The 21,478-nt window shown below is 35.2% G+C and overlaps 1 protein-coding gene and 1 non-coding gene across 14 annotated transcripts in view; both read right to left on the bottom strand.

The window, feature by feature from the left end:
- Positions 1 to 21,478, bottom strand: part of PPP1R9A (protein phosphatase 1 regulatory subunit 9A) — a 333,495-nt gene that overhangs the window by 147,847 nt on the left and 164,170 nt on the right. For all 13 annotated transcript variants that reach the window (XM_017525139.2, XM_037737278.1, XM_037737275.1 and 10 more), the window contains one exon: positions 7,108 to 7,240. In XM_017525139.2, coding sequence (XP_017380628.1) covers positions 7,108 to 7,240 — 133 coding nt within the window. The remainder of the gene's footprint in view (positions 1 to 7,107; positions 7,241 to 21,478) is intronic.
- On the bottom strand, positions 19,698 to 19,836 carry LOC119470679. The gene has a single exon (XR_005199620.1). It is a non-coding gene; the product is annotated as a U4 spliceosomal RNA (small nuclear RNA).

Below are 21,478 nucleotides of genomic sequence, written 5' to 3'. Positions count from 1 at the left end.
AAAAAAAAAAAAAAAAAGATAGTATATGTATTTGAGTACTTTCCTCTGTGCTTCTATACCCGAGAATATATACTCATCAACAACTACTGTATATATATACATATACTTAGACATATATGAATATATATATATATATGTATGTATAGCTTGTTTTTTCCTTCTTATTTGCTTACACAAATGAGATTGTAACTACTACTTTTTACAGCTTACTTTTTAAAAACCAATGAAGCGTCTGGTCACAGTAGGTCATGTCTGTAATCTCATCACTTTGGGAGGCTGAGGTGGGAGAATCCCTTGAGCCCAGGAGTTCAAGACCAGCCTGGGCAAAATGGTGAAACCCCATCGCTACCAAAAATAGAAAACTTAGCTGGGCATGATGGGTCACACCTGTAGCACCAGCTGTTTAGGGGCTGAGGTGGGAAGATCACCTTAACCTGGAAGGCAGAAGTTGCAATGAGCTGAGATCATGCCACTGCACTCCACCAAGGGCAACACAGCAAGACCCTGTCTAAAAAAAAAAAAAGAAAGACATGTCATGGATATCAATGACCTCAATGTCCATAGCTCTAAATTATTTCTAATGACTACATAATATTTCATGATGACATGGCATCATAATGTATCTGACCATTCTGTATTCACAGGTACTCACTTCTGTTTCAATTTTACTGGTCCTATGAACAATATTGTGTGACAGTTTTTTAAAAATTCACTTAAAAATCATGTGTTTATCCATATTTCCACTTGTCTTTTCTGTAAATATATAAGAGATACACTATTTTGTGTGCCACATGTTTTGGTTAAAGTTCAAAGTTATTTTTTGATAGCCTCAAAGTCTTTGTAATCATGTTTTATTAGTAGCATAAAAATACTAACTAATCAACAGTGATGGATTATTAAAGAAAAACTGGTTCATATACTCAACAGAATGTCACTTTAAAAAGACTTTTTAGCAATAACCTTTACTTTCTTAAGTATTTTTTCTTTTTTTTATTTTTGAGACAAAGTTTCACTGTGTTGACCAGGCTGTAGTGCAGTGGTGCCATCATGGCTCACAGCAGCCTCAACCTCCTGGGCTCTGATGATCCTCCCATCTCAGCCTCCAAGGTGCTGGGACTACAGGCACATGTCACCACATCTGGCTAATTTTTTGTGTTTTTTTGTAGAGACAGGGTTTCACCATGTTGCCCAGGCTTGTCCTAACTTCCTGGACTCAAGCGATCTCCTGCCTCAGTCTCCCAAAGAGTTGTGATTACGGATATGAGCTACCATGACCTGCCAGGATGCTTGTAAATGGTATTCTTTTGATGAAGGTTCACCTCATACCTTATTACTTATCACCAACTTACGCCTGAATTATTTCCAAGTACACCTGACAATCTTACATATTTATTCTACATATGTTTTAAAGGTGTCATTTGACAAGAGTATGATTTGTTTCTCAGTTGTATGCTATAAGAATCTTTATAGTGTTTTCCCTGGATTAGCTGCCTGATGTGAACCCCAGCTGAAGGCACTTCCACATTGATTCCAGGCATCGATATCTCTTCAGTGTGAAAACTTTAATGTTCACGAACATAAATAATCTCTGAAGACTTTCCTCATTCATTACATTTAGAATGTTTATATGTGATTTCTCCTATTTATTCAAATTGTTTCTCTGGTATAAAGACCGATTTCATCAAGAGGATTTATCTTGCTAAAATTTTTCTACAGGCCGAGCTCGGTGGCTCACGTCTGTAATCCCAGCACTTTGGGAGCCAAGGTAGGTGGATCACCTAAGGTCAGGAGTTCAAGACCAGCCTGGCCAACATAGTGAAACCCTTTCTCTACTAAAAATACAAAAATTAGCTGGGCGTGGTGGTGGGCACTTGTAATCCCAGCTACTCGGGAGGCTGCAGCAGGAGAATCGCTTGAACCCAAGACGCAGAGTTTGCAGTGAGCCAAAATCGTGCCACTGGACTCCAGCCTGGGTGACAAAAGCAAGACTCCATCTTAAAAATTTTTTTAATTTTTTTAAAAACTAAAGATTTTTCTACATTCATTATAGTTTTAAAATTTCTCCCCAGAGTAAGTCTTCTTGTATACATGAAGGTTAGATGTATGCTGACAGCTCTCCCACGTTGGTTACACGCATAGGACTTTCTTCTCTGCCATCATGAATTCTCTTGTGTGTTAGCGGATGGCTGGATTCTTATTTATATTCATCACATTCATTCATTCATAGGATTTCTCAAGAAAATGAATTTTTGTTCATACTAATGAAGGATGAATGATTTCTGAAAGCCTTCCGATAGTATTTACATCCATATAAGTTTTTCCCCTTAGTATGTTACTCTTGTGCTGTTTAACAGATGATCAATATAGCCTCTTCCATGCTGAAAAAAATACCATAGAATTTCTCTCCTGTATGAAATCTCTGGTGTATATATGTATTAGTATTCTGGCTGAACTCTTGCTTACTTTCATTATACTCACAGGGTTTCTCTTCATTATTACTTATCACATGTCAAGCCAATTTAGAGGTGTGAATCAAACTTTCCCATACTCATTAAGGTAGAAAAGGCTCCTAACAAATGTGAAATCTCCATACTATCACACTATTAAATAATTTCTTCCTGCAACTATCTTGAGTGAAAATTACTTCTTGGTTTCTAAATACATTTTCTCTGCCTCTCAGGTCTTGGTAGAATTCTCTTTCTTCCTTCCATCGCTCCTCTCATTGCTTTTAACTGGAAAATTACTCAGATTTGCAGAGCTGAAAATCCAGTTGTAGAAAAAGCAGTATTAACTCAAGCCATCCTCAATGCTAATGCAAATTACTTACAAAGACAAGGTTATAACTGAAGGGTAATACAAGAAAGAGCACAGTCAACCCATAGAGGCCAGAAGACTGAACTTCTCCAGCATCTTATTTAGATACAGCTTTCTGTAAGATGAGTGAAGTCTGGAGCCTCATTCTTAAAGGTCACTTATTATTCCTGTGGCTGCCTCTTCAAGAATCCAGCTGTACCCTGTCTTCCTCTCTATACATTCCTAGGGACAGGCAAAGCACTAAGACTAAACAGCCATAAAAAGATGGGAAAGAGTTGGGGCTGTGTTATTATGGAAGACGCTATTGTCATACTATGGAGTTCAAAGCTTATTTTCTAACTTCTGGTTTCCCATTTTGGTTAAGCCTCTCCTGCCATAAGCCAAGATGATATATGCAGTCATGTAAATTTTCTTTACATCTTTATTTTTAATATGTTATAATTTAACCCATGTAGAGGTTCTTTTTTTGGTTCTTTTTTTTTTTTTTTTTTTTTTTTTTTTTTTTTTTAACCTAAGCTGTAATGAAGGAGTCCAACTTCAGATTATTCCAGATAGATGCTCTGTCAGGCCAGAACAATTTATGAAGCACACAATTACTTCTAAGCTGAAATATCATGTGTGTCATATATTAAATTCTCACACATACTAAAGTGAATTCTGGTAATTCAAATTTTGTTAGGCCATAAATTATTTCTGGGCATTTACCTTGTTTGACAAAGAAATACAGTGACTGACTGATCTTTTATAGTAACACCATATATTTGTCTTCTATTCCTAATTTTGATATTTTTGCTTTCAATTTTCTTCAGTCAGTATTGTGCTTGATATATTTTATAGAAGGATTTATATTACCTTATTTTACTAGTTTTTCTTTTCTATGTCACTAATATTGTTTTTATGTATAGTACTCTTCCTTGATAGTTTGTTTTATTTTGTTTACTTTTTCTGATTTCTAAGACAGGTCCGTTTTTTACTTTTTTATTTTAAAGAAAGAAATTAAGGATATAGTTTTTATTCTCAGTAAAGCTTTTGTTGTGTGTGCTACAGACTTTTTAAGTTTAATCCTTTCCAAGATGGTTTGGAATATGATTTTAATTTTCTGTTCAATCAAACATCTACCTAGGAATGTTTTATGTAATTTCCAAATTCTCATGTTAAAGGAATTTAAAAAATTTTTTTCCAAAGGATAAAACTTTTCTTTTAAAATACAGCTTGAAATAGAGTTCATTATATTAACCTACTCCTTGATTTTTGTTTTCTGTCCATAAATCTGTCCAGTTCTGAAAGAAATATATTGAAATATCCAATAATTATATTTGGTTTGGTTATTTTCTAGTTTAATTCAACTAGTTCAATTTTTAGTATGAAACATGGCAACATACAAATGAGCTTAAGAAAACACTTATCTATAAAACATTATGTTTAAAGGACAAAGAAACATCCATGTACAAAGACCCAGAATATCACTGACATCATAAAAGCCCACTATGTATCCCTCCCTGACACTGCAACTCTTTCCTCAGTGACCATTATACCAAACATTGCGTTAACCATTCCCTACTTTTTGTTTTAATATTACTTTTTAAAAACTACTCATTTTTGTATCCCTAAACTATATGCTATTTAATTATCTTGTTTTGAAATATAAGTAAATGCAATTATATTACAGTAAATGGCTTCTTCTTTGGTTTGCTATTTTTACTTTCCCTCAATTTCACGTGAATAATCATACATATTGCTGCATGAACAGTGGTACCTCCATTTTCACTGCTGAGTAATATTTTATTCACTAGATATGCTACAATTTATAGGCCCTTTCTACCATTGATGAATATTTGGAGTGTTCTCGTTTCTTTGCCACTATATAAGTAATATGATGGCCCAGCTGTGTTTGTATGGCCCACGAGTTAAGAATGGCTTTTACATTTTAAAATGTATGAAAAATGTAAGCATTACTCTTTAATTCACTTTAACCCCAAATGAAAGTGTCTTTTAACAGCTGTAATCCATCAGTTATGTTTGGTGTAATATGACTAGTCTGGGATGGATATGGGATTCTTGGATCACCATCCTTTTTACTCTCAGTGGCATGTAAAATTATGTCTACATCTCTCTGCTTCAAGTGTTGCAGTCTGATGCTAGTCTAATTATTTTGCCTTTGCAAGTATCTTTGCTTGTTTGTTTGATTGAGTATTTTGATTTTTCACTTTATCTTTGAATATTAGAACTTTTTCCCAGGCTATGCCTAAGTGTGGGATCAGTTTGGGGTTATTTAGCCCTCTCACTTGCAAATGGATAAGCCCTTACTAATATGAGCCTCAGATCTTTTTTTTAAGGACAAAAAATTTTTCGTCTACGATATTATTAGTTTTTTCTCCTTCATTGTCATTTTTCCCTCCTATTGCCTAAAACTTACATATTGGGGCTCCTTCATGATTTTTCTTGGATTTTTGCTCTGTCATTTGAGAATTATTTTGCAACAACTCTTAAAGGTCATCTTAGATCACCAATTTAAGTCTCAAGAATAACCATCCTTTTCAATTCTAGTGAAATTTTTCATTTCAAAATCAAATAATTTGTTGCTAAGTTGGTTAAGAATGTCATTTTTTAATCTTTTTAAATTCAGGGGGGTACATGTGCAGGTTTGCTATATGGATATATTACATAGTGGCGAGGTCTGGGTTTTTAGTGTAACCTTTATCTGAATATTTCACATTGTACCTAACTGGTTATTTGTCAAGCCTCATCCACCTTCTACCCTTGTAACCTTTTGGAGTCCCCAGTGTCTATTACTCTGCTCTGTATGTCTATGTGTATCCCCTGTTTAGCTCTCACTTATAAGTGAGAATTTGCAGCATAAAATTTTGTGTTTCTGGGTTATTTCATGTAGGGATAATGGCCTCCAGCTCCAACCATGTTGCTGCAAAAGACATGATTTCTTTCTTTTTTATCTAAAGAGTATTCCATAGTGTATATATGCCGCATTTTCTTTATCCAGTCATCTATTAATGGATACTTAGGTTGATTCCATGACTTTGCTATTTCTAAGACTTTCCATTTAATAGCGCTCCATTAAACATACAAGTTAAAGTCTCTTTTTGATATTGTTTATTTTCCTTTGGGTAGATATTCAGTAGTGAGAGTACTGAGTTGAATGATAGTTCTATTTTCAGTTATTTGAGATATCTCCACACTGTTGTCCAGAGATTATACGATTTACATTCCCCCCAACGGTGTCTCAGCATTTCCTTTTCTGTGCATCCTCACCAACATCTGTTGTTTTTTGACTTACTAATAATAGCTGTTCTGACTGGTGTGAGATGGTGTCTCACCGTGGTTTTGATTTGCATTTCTCTAATTACTGATGTGGAGCATTTTTTCATGTTTGTTGGATGCTTGTATGTCTTAAGAAATATCTGTTCATGTCCTTTGCCCACTTATTAATGGGGTTCTTTTTTTTTCTTGTTGAGTATTTGAGTTCCTTGCAGATTCTGAGTATTAGTCCTTTGTTGGAGGCATAATTTGCAAAAAAAAAAAAAGTCTTTTTTAAGCCATGCTTGACTATCCTTGGGTAGGTTTTTGTTTGCTTCTTTTTTTCTTATTATTCAAGTTATCATCTGTTTGTTCTACTCTTTTTTTCAAAGCTCTCTCAGAGGTGTTATTTCTCTGATCACTGGGTCATTAGTTGAGTTCTTATACGCCCATCTTACATCTTACATGGCAATCTCTGTTCCCATGGGCCAGCAGTTACTACAGCAGGTAGGGTGTCATTCCAGAGGGAGAAAACAGAAGGAAATCTCTCTGCTCCCTCTCCTCCCTGCTCTCTTTCAACCTTCTCCCCTCGGAGGTGGAGAGGATGTAGCCCTACTATTTAAATCTCCTTAGATTCTATTGTCTTCATTCTGAATCTCCATAATTTTCCAATTATCCACCAAAACAAAACAAAACACCCATCTGCCCCAAGGTCTCACTTATACCAGCTCTTTCTGAATTCTCAGCTGTACCAACCTTTTCTGGGAGTACCCAACAAAGCATTAGGCCTCACTCTTACCTCCCTGATCCTAACCACCATCCCAGCCAGCTAAGATAGATGGGTTTCAGTTGGGATTAAATTTTCAATCCACCAACTACTCAGAATCCAAATCAAGTGTTTTTGAAACTTAATAAATAAGATCCTCTGTGAGAATTAAAATTTTAACCAATCCTTACAAAAAGGCTACATTTTGGAAAAATAATTTTGTATTATTAACATAGCAATATAATGATACTGTAAACACTGTAGCACTCACAAACCTTTCTCTAGTTCCACTGGGAAAAGTTCCAGCTTTTCTACACGCTTTTCAAGTTCATATTCAGCTGAAGCAGCCACAGGGTCAACTTCATCATTTCTCCTGTCATAATCTTCATTGGAGTATGTGTTGAAAACCTGTAGTAAGAGACGAACAAAATTATAATACACACACACAAAAAACCTCCCAGGTATCCAAAACTATGTAAGTTTAAACATTCATGTGATGAATTTCTTCTAAACAATTGTTTTTGTCTTTAAAATCAATTGCAATGCTAAGAAAAGAAAAATTGAGTCAGTATTAAAATAACTAATTTTTAAATGTATGAGTCATAGTACCACTTTTAATCATTTAAGAGACAAAGTAGCCACAGAATACATTATTTGAATAGCAATATTTATCACCTTTTATAGAATCAGAATATGCCATATTAGCTACAACGCTCTGCTGTTTCAAACTAAGCTTAAGCATCTTGAAGCTACCTAAGCAAACACCTACCCTGAATCTGTTTCATGGTATGACCTATACTAGCCTGGAAGTAGCAGTGAGTCAGTATTATAATGCTATCTCAATCACAGGATCACTGAACCTGACCTCCATTCTAACACTGTCCTGGGCTCTTGTCATCCCTCATTTTACTTGCATATACATTTAAATTAAATTCTCATTGAAACTTTCTATTAAATTATTATGAAAATATCACTCAAGTGCTATACAGCAAACAGGATATTAACAGCTGTTTATGTCTTACCTATATCATTTAAAAGACAACTAAATGTGGCCTTCAGATATAGCCATAAGAAACTTCATTGTCCTTATTTCTGCTAAAATGTTTATCTGAAAAAGAACTGAAGTAGTTGTTCAATCCCTCTCAATACAGGAAGAAATAAATGTATAATTCATCAAGTTCAATTAATATGCATATTAAACACTGACATTTTCAGCTAAATTCAATAATTATTATGCACCTAAACTGTGCCTAAAGAAACTGTGTCCCCCCCCAAAAATCTTAAAATCTACGAGTAGCTTTTAAAATAATATTTGTTAAAAGATATAGTAAAAAAAGGCCAAAGATTAAAGAAATTATGTCTATTTCCTACAAAGCTGGCCTTGATGGTCTATGTGTACTTTACATTTATATTATTGGAAAATAGGTAATTCCTATATTCTATATATGGTAACCTGTAAACCAAAAATACATATGCATATATAGGAGCAGATGTAATACGGCTCCTAATAGTATATGCTTCTCAAAATAGTGTCATTTGTACGATTTGTACCTGAGTGGATACTGTTTATATTCCTGACTTTCAACATGTTTTCATGGCCTCGTGCCACTTAAATCCCTATTAGGTCTCTACCACATTTCTCCACCATAGTGAACCTTAATGCATCAAAATGCACATTTCCACACTATGGGGTTTGTGCTTTTATTTATATTTTCATAATATTTCATAAGTATTAGCATGTTTCTCATGGTAATTTTTTTTTTTTTCATTGAGACAGGGTCTTGCTCTGCACTCCAAGCTGGAGTGCAGTGGTAGGCTCACTATAGCTTCTGCTTTCTGGGCTCAACCAATTCTCCCATCATAGCCTCCTGAGTAGCTGGGATTACAGGCATACACCATCATGCTCAGCTAATTTTTAAAAAAAATTTTGTAGAGACAAGGTCTCACTATATTGCCCAGGCTGGTCTCGAATTCCCAGGCTCATGCAATCCACTGGTCTTGGTCTCCCAAAGTGCTGGGATTATCAGCTTAAGCCACCATGCCCAGCCTAATACTCTTCTTAAATTAGCATACTTATAACTTTGTCTTAGACAGCCCTTTTGATCTCTCACTTCCTTTTATATTTTTTAGTAATCATTCATTCACATTTATTCATTCAACAATAATTTACAGTTCTACACTTAGGCTTAACATTGTGATAGCATAGTCCATGCTAGACTATGGAGACGGAATAGTTTCTAGTATCTCACAGTTTAGGACGGACACAGAAATCAAAATAAGCACCTACAATATAATGTGGTAACTGATATAAAAGAAGCATATACCAACTAATTTTTTAAATAATTTTCCTGAGAAAGTATAGAATTTTGTGAAGGAAAGGATATTTGACCTGAATCTTGAAGAATAAACATAAATTCATATATCTGAATGCAGAAGAGAAGGAATGTATGTTTCAAATATAAGACCCTAGACCAAAATATATACACACACAGTCACATATCTATAGCTTTTTGGAAAACATTGATAGTTGAGTATACTACAATGGAAAATTCCTATAGGAGCGAGCTTTACGCACACACAAAAAAAGAGTTAGCTCGATCTGAGTCTCATGTCCTGGAAATCATTGGCAGATATGACTGGAAATTATTCATTAATATTTATTGCTTGTCTCCTACTGCTAATAGGTCCAGGTTTATGACTGCAAAATAATGTTTTAAACAGTATTCTTTCCGGAACACCACTCAATTTCACTAGTACTAGTAAGTAAATAAATAGGTATATGTGTGCCTATATACAAAGTAAGTACGAAAGAACTGTTTGTAATAAATAACTCTTTCCCAATTTTTTTTTTTCAGGATCCCAAATACTCTGCTATCAAAATGTTCTTCCCTATTGAAGCTGATTTATAAAGTTCATTTGAGGGTATTCTGAAATTAAATAAAACAAACGTAAAACGGTAAGACTGCATATTGAAAAGTGATACTTTGTATAATTTTTGAGACACCTAGCAATCAGACGACTATGCCATCATTTCATTCCTTAGAAAAGACATAAGTGTAATATGCTCTTCATCTTCAATACTCATAGGCTGGTAAATTAAGTCAGCATGCAGAAAACACTGCAAATTATTGAAAAAGAAAAATTAGGAGTCGTTATTTGGAGACTGAACAATTACTTGGATATTCCAAGAGGTTTAACAGAAAAATTATTAGAAGTAATAAGAGTTCAGCAAAGTGATATAACTTTTAAAACCCAATACCTATATACAAAAACAATTTAGAAAATACAACAAAATTATCAAAACAATAAAATACTTAGTGATTACCAACCATAAATGTACAAGAATTTTTCTCTCTATAAAACTAAGTGGTGAGTACAAAAAGCCCTAAAGAAAGTGCAATGCCATATTATTTTCCTGGATTAAAATCCTTAGTACTATAAAGATATCCACATTCCTGTAAGTATAAATATCAGTTTACCCTAAATTAATTTGTGTATTCAGGGCAAGAAAAATTAAAATCCTACCTATATTTTTCATGAAAACTAACAAGCTGTTTGAAAAAGAATAGGAGTAGAATCAGGCCCTAGTGGATATCAAAACATATAATAAAACTTCACTTATTAAGGCAATGTAGTTTGGGCTCTGGGATAGATTCATTTTTATATTCTGTTCCACTCCTTTTCTATTCAAATTAAAGTCATCTATTTAATAAATTATAAAAAGAATTAAATATCTATCTGAAAAATATCGCTATTTATATCATGAAAAAATACAATTCAGAACAAAAATATATACATATGTAAAAAGTGCTAAATGAAAATTTGGGACAATATTTAGCTAACTGGTTGGAAAGGAATTCACAGATCCTAGAAGTTCTAAAAGAAATAAATAATTTGATTAAAATAAAGCCTAAAATCTTCTAGACAATAAAAAATACCATAATGAACTTACAAGAAAAGTCACAGATTAGGAGAAAGTATGGTCAAATATTAAGATGAAACATGAATATTCATAATATAAAAAGGGCTTTATCAATTCAAACAATTGCATGTATAAGTAGGTAAAGGAAATTGAGAATTGAACAAAGATGATATGTCCAATAAATGATGTAAAGATGCTCAGCTTTATTAAAAAATTAAGCAAAAGCAAATTAAAACAAAAAGGTTCTATGCATTCATCCATAAGAGTGGATTTTTTAAAAAGATTACAACATCCAGGCCAGGCACAGTGGCTCAAGCCTATAATCCCAGCACTTTGGGAGACCTGGGAGGGTGGATCCCTTGAGATCAGGGGCTCGAGACCAGTCTGTTTCTACTAAAAATACAATTAACTGGGTATGGTGGCATGCACCTATAATTCCAGCTACTCAGAAGGCTTTGCCAGGAGAATCACTTGAACCTGGGAGGCAGAGGTTGCAGTGAGCCAAAATTCTGCACACAAGCCAGGGTGACATAGTGAGACTCTGTCAAAAAAAAAAAAAAAAAAAAAAAAAAAAAAAAAAAAAAAAAAAAAAAAAAAAAAAAAAAAAAAAAAAAAAAAGGACAACAACATCCAGTGTTTGTGGGGATACACAAAAAAGGATACTCTTGAAGAGGAAAGCATAATTAGATATTATCACATGTATCCTCAGAGCTTCAAATTTAAAAAAACAAAGTGGAAAAAAGTAGTTATCAATATTTTAAATGTAAATGTCTTTAACATAATAATGTCGCATATAAGTATTTACAGAAATACTTGCAAATGTGTATAAAGATGTATTTGCAAAGAAGTTCATTACAGCACTATCTGTAATAGCCCAAAACAGGAAATTGCCTAATTGTTCACCAATAGAGAAAACTGCTTGCTAAATTATGATATATACAAATATGTAATTCAATGCAGGGATTGAAGAGATGTATATCTCTCTATTGACATGGAAGACCCCGAGATACATTATTATTAAGCCAAAGACCCCGAGATATATCATTAAGCCAAAGAGTATGCTGCAGATATAGAGATAGATATTCCCAATTTGTATGATCCCCAATTGGTATGGTCTCAATTTTAACCTAATTTAAAGTCCCCTAAATTCCCTAGCTATGTAGCACTTGCCAAGCTGAAAAACCATGCTAAGTCTCAGCCTCTTTATTTACAAAATGGTTATTATAATAATGTCTATCCCCATAAGAGTATTATGAAAATAAAATGAAATAATCCATGCAATTATGCTTAGTTCAATGTACAGAGAGGAAAAGCTTTCCCAAGGTAATATGAGGGATAATATTTCTCCTGATACCTACTACTCATACCATACTCTCCTTTTGTTAAAATTAAATTTAAAAACATTTTTAATAGAGATGGGGTCTCACCATATTACACAGGCTGGTCTTGATCTCTTGGCCTTAAGCAATGCTCCTACCTTGGTCTCCCAAAGTACTGGGATTACAGGCGTGAACCCAGCCTCATATTCTCTTTCATAAACATGTTTTGAATATATCACATACTAGGATGTTTAATGCCCTTTAAGCAAAAATCTACATAACTGACTTAGTATTAGAACATAGATTAGGCTGCTAAAATCCCCACTAATGTCCAGAAAAATGCAGTCATTACACAATAGGCTCATTGCCTGCAAGCCTTTCTGTTTTTTCTCTGACCAGGAAGCCCCTTTCATCTACATGATTTTGATTCTTTCCATTTTCTTACAATAGTTCTATTATTTTTATTTATATTAGCCTTGATTGCTCTACAAATATATGGATAATTAATCAAATAATAATCAGAGCATGACTCCTCCTGATATTATAGCAACATAAACTCTAAAGACCAACAGCATTCTGGGCCCTAATGTTCAACACCATCAAAATATATATATGTATTTTGTAGTTCAAGTACCTTCACATTGTTCCTGTTTTATTTCACTGAGAAAAGCAAACAAAAGGAAGTTTAAATTTAAGACTTCTTGTTTCAGAGCCAAAAAATGATATTCTGGTTCCTCGATCAAAGGAAACAAAACAAGACCTCATCCAGTGCTTCACAGCAGAGACAGGCTTTCAGGGGTAACAAGTTTACAAACATGGTTAGCAAGGACATTTCTGAACCAACAACCCAAGGCTATGAAAAGCAAATAAAGTAAAAATTAGCTTATGATAAGATTTCAACTAGAATCATCTTATTTACATTTTCAGTAGTTTGAACTGCAACACTTTATCAAAACAACAGCAACACTTTTTCAACAGTAAGAAAAAAAACTTATTCCCTTCACTACTTTATGACACATTTTCTTTAATCAGCAGGTCTAAATAAATTCAGCATTTTCTGTAAATATTGACTGAAAGGAGTCTCCCACAATGTTTCTACGAGGTCTCAGTTCAGGCTATGTCCAGGTTCAGCAGAATCTTCCTGACACATCAAAGATGGAAAATGTTCCAGGTTCCAGCAGGCTGAAATTCAGATGATGGCTTGGCAACATGTGCTCCTGGATATAAGCCAAGCATTCACATGCTTCCACAAACAGGCTACACTTATTGCAAGCTTCCTTGGCAGAACCCTGACTCACCTTCACATGATTTTAGTGGCTTTGTTAAATAAGCTCTAAATTGAAACAAACAATAAGCATGGACAAACTAGCCACATATTAACATTACAAAAACCGATTTGGCAATAAACCATCCTCACAAATGAAGACTCTTATAGCTGTAGAAAAATGTATAATCTCAACTTTCTTTTTCTTCCCCCAAATCAAGGCTAGTTCACTGATTGACAATAGTAACAATTATCTAGTGTTGTGATTGCCCAGTGTGCACCCGGGAGTATGTTAAGGGCTTGTTGCAAAATGAAGTAAGCAAAACTAGAGTATATGATCACCAGACAATTTAGGGTAAACACTGATAGTCTCCAAAGATCTAAACAGCTGAGGGCTTTAGTCTGCTCTTCCATAATCTTATAACATAAGGAGTATGTTACAATGAATAGAAATCTCAAACTAAATTCTGCTGCATGTAAAAACATTGCTGTACTAGAAGTGCTGCAATGTTTTTGCAAATTTTTATGAGTTTTGCAAAAAACAGACTCATAGGCCTATCTCATAAAAAGTCTGTAAAGTCCCCGATTTCTGTCTTTAAAGTCATTTTGAAAAGTAACCTGTGTGAAAGGTTTACTTAAAGCAGTTGTAACTGCATTCTATAGTAGGATACATTTAAACTTCTAAGTGGATCATTCACCATAATCCTACATACCATAAAACAGGATCAAATGGAGTACTAGTTAGGTGTTACTCCAAAAGTAGTTAATTTGCTAGCCTTGAATGACCCGAATTCTATTCACATAAAATATTTCTAAGGCTAGCCTGTGTTTCTTCAACATCATTCATTTCACCAATTATTTGTAACATACTTAACATTAATACGCTGTATTGTGTAGATTTAAAGTACCAATATCTGGGTGCAGGCTTCTAATCAGGGTCTTTCAAATAATAACTTACTAATCCTAGTGTGTGTATTCATGATTGTAATACCTAGAATGCTAACTAAAGGGTCCTAAAACAAAGTTACTTCCATAAATATGTTACATATGTTAAAGTACTTTAAGTTATAGACAATATAGCACTTTTACACAAATTATCTCTCTTTACCAACGATCTAGGGGGAAAGGCAGAAAAGCATAAAGAGAGTCCCCATGGTTTTTCATATTTTTACATGAGAAACTTCATATTTGTACATGAGAAGTTCAGGTGACAATACACATGCTATATATAAGACAAAGTCTATTAGGACAAAAAGTATATTTCACTAATTGTAAGCCTAGTGTTTTAATGGATTATTAAAGAACAAGAATTGAAAACAACACAACATGCTCTACATAATGGGAGAGAGAGAGCATGCTAGTCCAAATGGCAACACAAGGAAGCCTATCTTTGTCAAGGTTTTCCAGAAGACCAGAATTAAGAAGACGTGTGTATATGTGTTTTTTACATATATTATATATATTTTATTTATGTTAAAACTGATTCATTTTAAGGAATTGTCTTACATGACTGTAGGGGCTAGCAAGTCCAAAATCTGTAGGGTAGGCCTGCAGGCCAGAGACCCAGGGAAGAACTAACATTGCAGTTTAAGTCCAAAGGCAGCCTGCTGGCAGAATCCCCTCTTCTTTGATAGAAATCAGTCTTCTATGAAGGTCTTCAATGAATTTGATGAGGCCAATCCTCATTAAGGAAGGAAATCCACTTTAGCCCACTGCTTTAAATGTTCATCTCATCTAAAAATTACTTCATAGACTCTAGATTAATGTTTGTCCACATATCTGGGTACTGTGGTCTACCCATGTTGACACATAAAAGTGAGCCATCACAAATTCCTTTACACAGGATCTTCTCTGGCTGCAAAGCGGAACTTTTTGGCATTTGGCAAGGATAGTCAGGAATATGACTTCCTCACAAGTAAATAGAAATAAGACCACAGATTTACAACACCTACAAGTTACAGAGATACTTCTGACAAGTTGAAGCATTTCACAAGGATAGTATCATTACTTCCATACTTAAACTCCTAGCTTAGAAAAGAAAAAGCCAACCTAGCTAAAACTGCAGTAGGAAAAAATACTGAGGGGAAACTGCATGGGGCCAACATGTAAGACAGTGGTCAATGAAAACTTGTGCCACCACACTCTGTGAACTCGGCCAACTTGCTGGGCCTTTCTGAGCTCAGGCTTTTATATGCAAGAAGGCAGGACCAATTCTTATACCCAGGATGCTGGATTCTAGGGTCAATCTTTACTCTGAAATCTAATCAAAATTCATATCACTATGTGCCAAGGTTTTCCAGAAAACCAGAATTAATAAGATATGTGTATGACTCTTCAACTATTCATATGTACATCTGATGGTAAGTTAACTAAAAGCATGAATTCTAAGTTGTAGCTTATTTATAGCAAGCTATCTGTTCCACATTTTTTAATATTACCGCATAAATTCAGTCTTACAGAGCATTTGAGGAATGGATCATCTGGGACCCATATTTCTATCTAGATGATATCATTATGTTTTTTAGATAGGTAAGCGTTTAGTTAACTTTACCACTATGCTAGTTTTGTTGACTCTTTCTTCATTCTTATATCTAAGTCACCTAGTAGGCCTTATAAATGCCAAACCAAAATACTTAGTTCACTGCCCTCAGCTAAATACGGGTCAGCAAGGCAACTGAGACCCCTCTACTCAGGTAAAAGATAATATCCATAAGCTACTTTAGCAAGGAGAGGTTTCTGAGGGATAGCCCATTTGAGGGCATTAAAAGGCTGGATGTTCTCCTTCACAAACACAAATGCACATAATTCAAACTCTGAAATCAGCAGTAAAGTACAAAAAGGAAGAATAGGAAATATAAAGATTAATATATGTAAAAATCATAAAAGTAATTTTTTTCTTGCAAAAATAAGGGAAAAAAGAGAAAGTAAAGGTAAATTTATATTTGTTAATATAAGCAGTAAGCTCACTTCTGTAATCCATGTGAACTAGCCCAAAGAAAGGTAAACTAGTCTATCTATGAAGATGTTAGTGCTGCTAAGCAGTATTTCCAGTTCTCCTAATGGGTACAAAGGGTATTTTCTTTCTTTACCCTTTCTTGCCTTGGGGTAGGGCTATGTAAATAATTCTCACCGACGGGTTCTGGGCAGAGGATGTGTGTCACTTCTCAACTGAGCCATTTTACTGAGGAGGCAAGACCTTTCAGTGTTTCTTTCTTCTTGTATTTCTGGATTCTGGAAAGTATATATGATGGAAATGGATTCTCTACAAGTTTAAATACCTTAGTAACTACACTGAATACAAAGACCTTCCCTTTGACCTAACATGGACATATAACATCAGTGAGAAATAAACATCTATTAGAAGATACTGGGATCATTTAGTAGTGCAATATAAACTAGCCTATGTTAACCGGGCATCTAAAAGGATCACTTGGCTCACTATTAGTATGGATTGCAAAGATCCTATCTTGGTTTAAAAACACAAGATTTGGGGCCAAGAGATGAACGTAACTAAGAACATGACCTTTCCCCTCATTTTAAGTGAAAACATTAGTGATAATAAATCACACAAAGAACTCAGAGATGTGTCAAAAGCATTAATCTCAAGTCAAAGCCCTATTTTCTGTTCTTCTGCTCTAATCCCAGTTCCAAAAGCCCAGAGGCTTCAGGAATGGGAATAAATACTACCCTCCATCCTAGGTGGTCCTAGATCTTCTTATCAGCTTTTTCTCACACAAGGCTGTGGGAACCCAGGAGTGGCTGCTTATAGTGCCATCAATCATATCTTCCATATTACCTACCTCTCATGTATTTCTCTTCCCTTACACAATACAAAGAGGGATAGTTTTCAGAATCAGTTTTATCAAAGGACAAAAGAAGGCGTGAGCAAAGTCTTCAGAAGTATGTAGTGAACATACTGGAAAGCAAATTTAACGCTGCTAAGTCCTCCCAATTCATATCTCCATAGTATTCTTCTTATATTATTTGGAGTATAGTGAACTGTTATATCTCCAAACATATTCATATTCAAACATATATAACAGTCATAATGAAATCAAGTATGCATTTTTGTATTAGCAATAGCACCAACCACCTTAAATATAAAGGATGCAAAACCTTTAAATTTTTATTTATTTTTTAAAAATTATTATATATTTAATAAAAATATATATTAAGGGTCTCACTATGTTGCCCAAGCTGGTCTCAAACTCCTGGGCTCAAACAATCCTCCCACCTAGGCCTCCCAAAGTGCTGGAATTACAAGCATGAAACACCATGCCCAGCTAGAAAACTCCTCAAATTTAAAATGGCTATGGTTGACTTTGCAGAAAGTTTTATATATACATACATGCACGCACATACACACACACAAATATATACAAGTTAAAATATACATGTAATACATATATATATAAAGTTAAATCTTCTATATATGTAAAGTTAAAATACATGAAGATTTTTAGAAAAGAGCATTTCAAGATAAGTAGAGTTTTATTAAGGTCACACATATAGAAACATTAATGAAATAAGATTAAATCTCTTGCTTTTATCAATATAGAATTCAATTATAATTGGTACCATTCATCGGCAAATATGTATTGTTAAAATACTTAAAAAGTTTTTTTAAATTTTAATTTTTGTTTTTATTCTAGTAAGACTGAACACTTTCAAACAATGCTTGGTCTTTTTTCATCCTCTATTTATGACTTACTGGTTACTTACTATCCATTATTTTTCATTGATTTTTAATAAATTTTAATATATAATATTGTATGGAAAAGTCTTAAAAATAAGTTCTCCTATGCCATTAAAATAATCAGGGAAAAAAATCCTTTATAAATGTAAACTTAGCTCATCCTGAATTTGGACAAATTCTAAGACAATTAAGCCTAAATTAGTGAGTTTTTTAACAGAGAACTCAGCAATTCCACTGATGTTGTTTTCCTCAGCATTTTTCAATTTATTGTAAACAATTAAAGATATCCATGAGAAATTAACAATGTTCTCTTTCAGTTCAGCCAGAGTTTTAAAATGGAGACATATGTTTTGCTAACTGACAAATGGTGGCCAGCATGAAATAAATTGGTGGCCTTGGTCTAGTTTCCACTGGACAGGTGTCCTCATCACAGAAACATTTAACTAATTAACCCAATTGGCACCTATCGGGGGCAGTGGACAATCTCCTAGGTGAAATAACTGACTTCTCATTCCAAGAAGTAAACACTCTTGTACAGATGCAGCAAGTTAAGTTAGTAAATCAATTTTTGTTCTAGCATTTGTCTCAGCAGTTGGTCCTTTCTGCTTCTTTTACTACAACTGCCAGCACTGTGTTTCTAAAGGCCCATAGAGGAAAATTATTCTAAATTGTTTAAATAAGAAAACAGATGGAGAGGAGTAATATGAGGTGTATGAGTGTGCACATGCAGTGAGATTAAAGAGCGGAAATGGGGATATGGGGATGCCAGCCACACCAAAGAGGGTTTGAGAGCTTCTCTTGAGTGTGGAAATGGAAAGTGAGACTTTTAAGCTTCTCCAGTACAGAAGTTTACACTTTCCCATGCAATCCCCCAGGGGTGACTGGACCTCTGAATGGAAGGGTGGGTGGGGTAAACAGTATCATGAAAAGCAAACACTGAACTCTGAGGCATGGGAAGAGCACCTCAAGCCCAAATTTTGCCTGGAAACAGAATGAAACAGCCTTGAAAGGAATTTAACTGTTTGTTCCAGGAGGTCATCAGAAACCACTGTGAGCTAAAGTCAAAGGGGCTCTCAACACAAGGATCTCTGTAAAACTCCCAGGAACTGTACATTTACCCAGGGTAGTGGAAGAGAATGCCAAAATATAGATGAGGGTGCATTATCAGTCAAACAAGAGGGTGAGGATCTCAAGAGAGTTAACATTAGTGCAGAGGAAGAAAGGACTGTGATAATAAAGTGGCAGGCGAACCAAAATGGATTCCTACTCCCTACATTAAAAAGGTTGTGGCGGGGCGCAGTGGCTTACTCCTGTCATCCCAGCACTTTGGGAGGCGCAAGGCACACATATCACAATGGCAGGAGTTCGAGACCAGCCTGACCAACGTGGCGAAACCTGGTCTCTTAAAATACAAAAATTAGCTGGGCATGGTGGCGTGCACCTGTATTCCCAGCTACTCAGGAAGCTGAAGCAGGAGAATTGCCTGGATCCAGGAGGCAGAGGTTGCAGTGAGCTGAGACTGCACCACTGTACTACAGCCTGGGCAACAGAGTAAAATTTCATCTCAAAAAAAAAAAAAAAAAAGTTGATGACCAGGCTCTTCACAGTATTATGATGGTCTTTTTTTTGTTTTTTTAAACATTTATTTATTTATTTTTATTCAGTCTCCATAGAGACTGCCAAAAAATGTTAATGCTGACTACACAGTAAGTCGTCACAGCAGGGTATTGGGAAAAGTTTTCAAAGCTATAATCACACGTAGGATAAGACTCATTGGCTGTGATACTGCCACTGCGCAAAGCTATGATGATCTTTCCATATGTTAACATGACTAGGCTACACTTCCCAGTTATTTAATCAAACATTAATCCAAGTGTCACTTTGAAGGTATGCTGTAGATGTGATTAAAGTCCAAAATCAGTTGACTTCAAGTAAGGGAAATTGTCCTAAATAATCTGGGTGGGCCTGAATTCAATCAGTTGAAAGGCCTGAAGAGCAGAGCTAAGGTTTCCTGAAGACAAAAGAAATTCTGCCTGTGACAGCAGCTTCAACTTGTGCTTGAGGCTTCCAGTCTCTCATCTTCACTGCCTGCCCTACAGATTTCAGACCTTCATAGCCAGACCCCACATTTGCATAAACCAATTCCTTGTGATACATTTCTCCTAAAATGTACCTTCTACTGGAGCTGCTTCTTTGGTTGACCCTGACTAATACACCAACAGTTCAACTTTTCCTCATAGAAAAGGCACAGTAATTTAGAGCAGTAGTTTGCAAAGTGCTTACTGTAACCTATAGAGGTTTTGAATCAATCTAATAGGTCATAAAGAGCATCGGGAAAAGTAAAATAGAAAAGGAGAGAATAGAAAAACATCCGCATTCATTGTAAGTAGTAAGAGGACATATTGTACTTCAGAACTTTTGGTTTCAAATATACACATACATATATGCATATGTAATGTACTACATCTCAGTATACATGGTTTTGGTTTAGAGACTAAAAGAACGGTAGCACTTAAGAAATAGTGAAAAAGTCAAAGCAGGGAATACAGGCTTCTCAAACTACCAAGCCTGTGAATACTGAATACAGATATAGAAACTACCCTTCACACCTTCTCTTTTGATCCCTTGATTCTTACTTCAAATCCTTATTAAGCACCAGCTCACTGGTTGGCACTGTGCTCAGTATTGATAATACCTTATTAGGCTGGGGGTGGTGGAACATACCTGCAATCCCACTACTTTAGGAGGCAAAAATGGGTGGATCACCTGAGGTTAGGAGTTCAGGACCAGCCTGGTCAACATGGTGAAACCCCTTTTCTATTAAAAATACAAAAATAAATAAATAAATAACTGGGCATGGTGGCAGGCGCCTGTAATTCCAGCTACTCAGGAGGCTGAGGCAGGAGAACTGCTTGAATCTAGGAGGCAGAGGTTGCAGTAAGACGAGGCTGTGCCACTGCACTCCAGCCTGGGTGACAGGAAAAAAAAAAAGAAAAAAGAAAGTACTTTATTAATCTCAGACTTGTGATTGTAAACAACATAAAGGCTCCAATAAAGGGATGTGGGCCATGCTATGGAAGCACACAGTAGAGACATCTAAGCCTACCCGGCAGGACAAGTGAACAAGAAAGAATTTATCAGGCAAATCTGAAAGCAAAGACTTCAGCCAGCAATGGTTAGAGTCAGCAAATAATAAAGCAGGGTGGGGGTGGTATGTGCGGCAGGCATTCTGAGAGGAAGACTAGCGTGTGCATGGCAGAAATCAGACAGAAGAACAGAATAACAGGACAGGAAGTAAGCCAACATGGCCAAGGCCACAGCGGTGAATGAATGGGAAGAGATGGTACAAAAATAGGTAAGGGGGCTCTGTGGCACAGTTTTTGTGAGTAAAATCCACATGCTATGCAGAGTCCCTAAAAGCATTTGTCTTTCAGAGAAGGGGAGT

This window comes from Cebus imitator, unplaced genomic scaffold (assembly GCF_001604975.1).
Source record: "Cebus imitator isolate Cc_AM_T3 unplaced genomic scaffold, Cebus_imitator-1.0 Scaffold37, whole genome shotgun sequence".
NCBI lineage: Eukaryota > Metazoa > Chordata > Mammalia > Primates > Cebidae > Cebus > Cebus imitator.
Note: the sequence above shows the minus strand (reverse complement) of the source record. Positions and strands in the feature narration are given on the sequence as shown.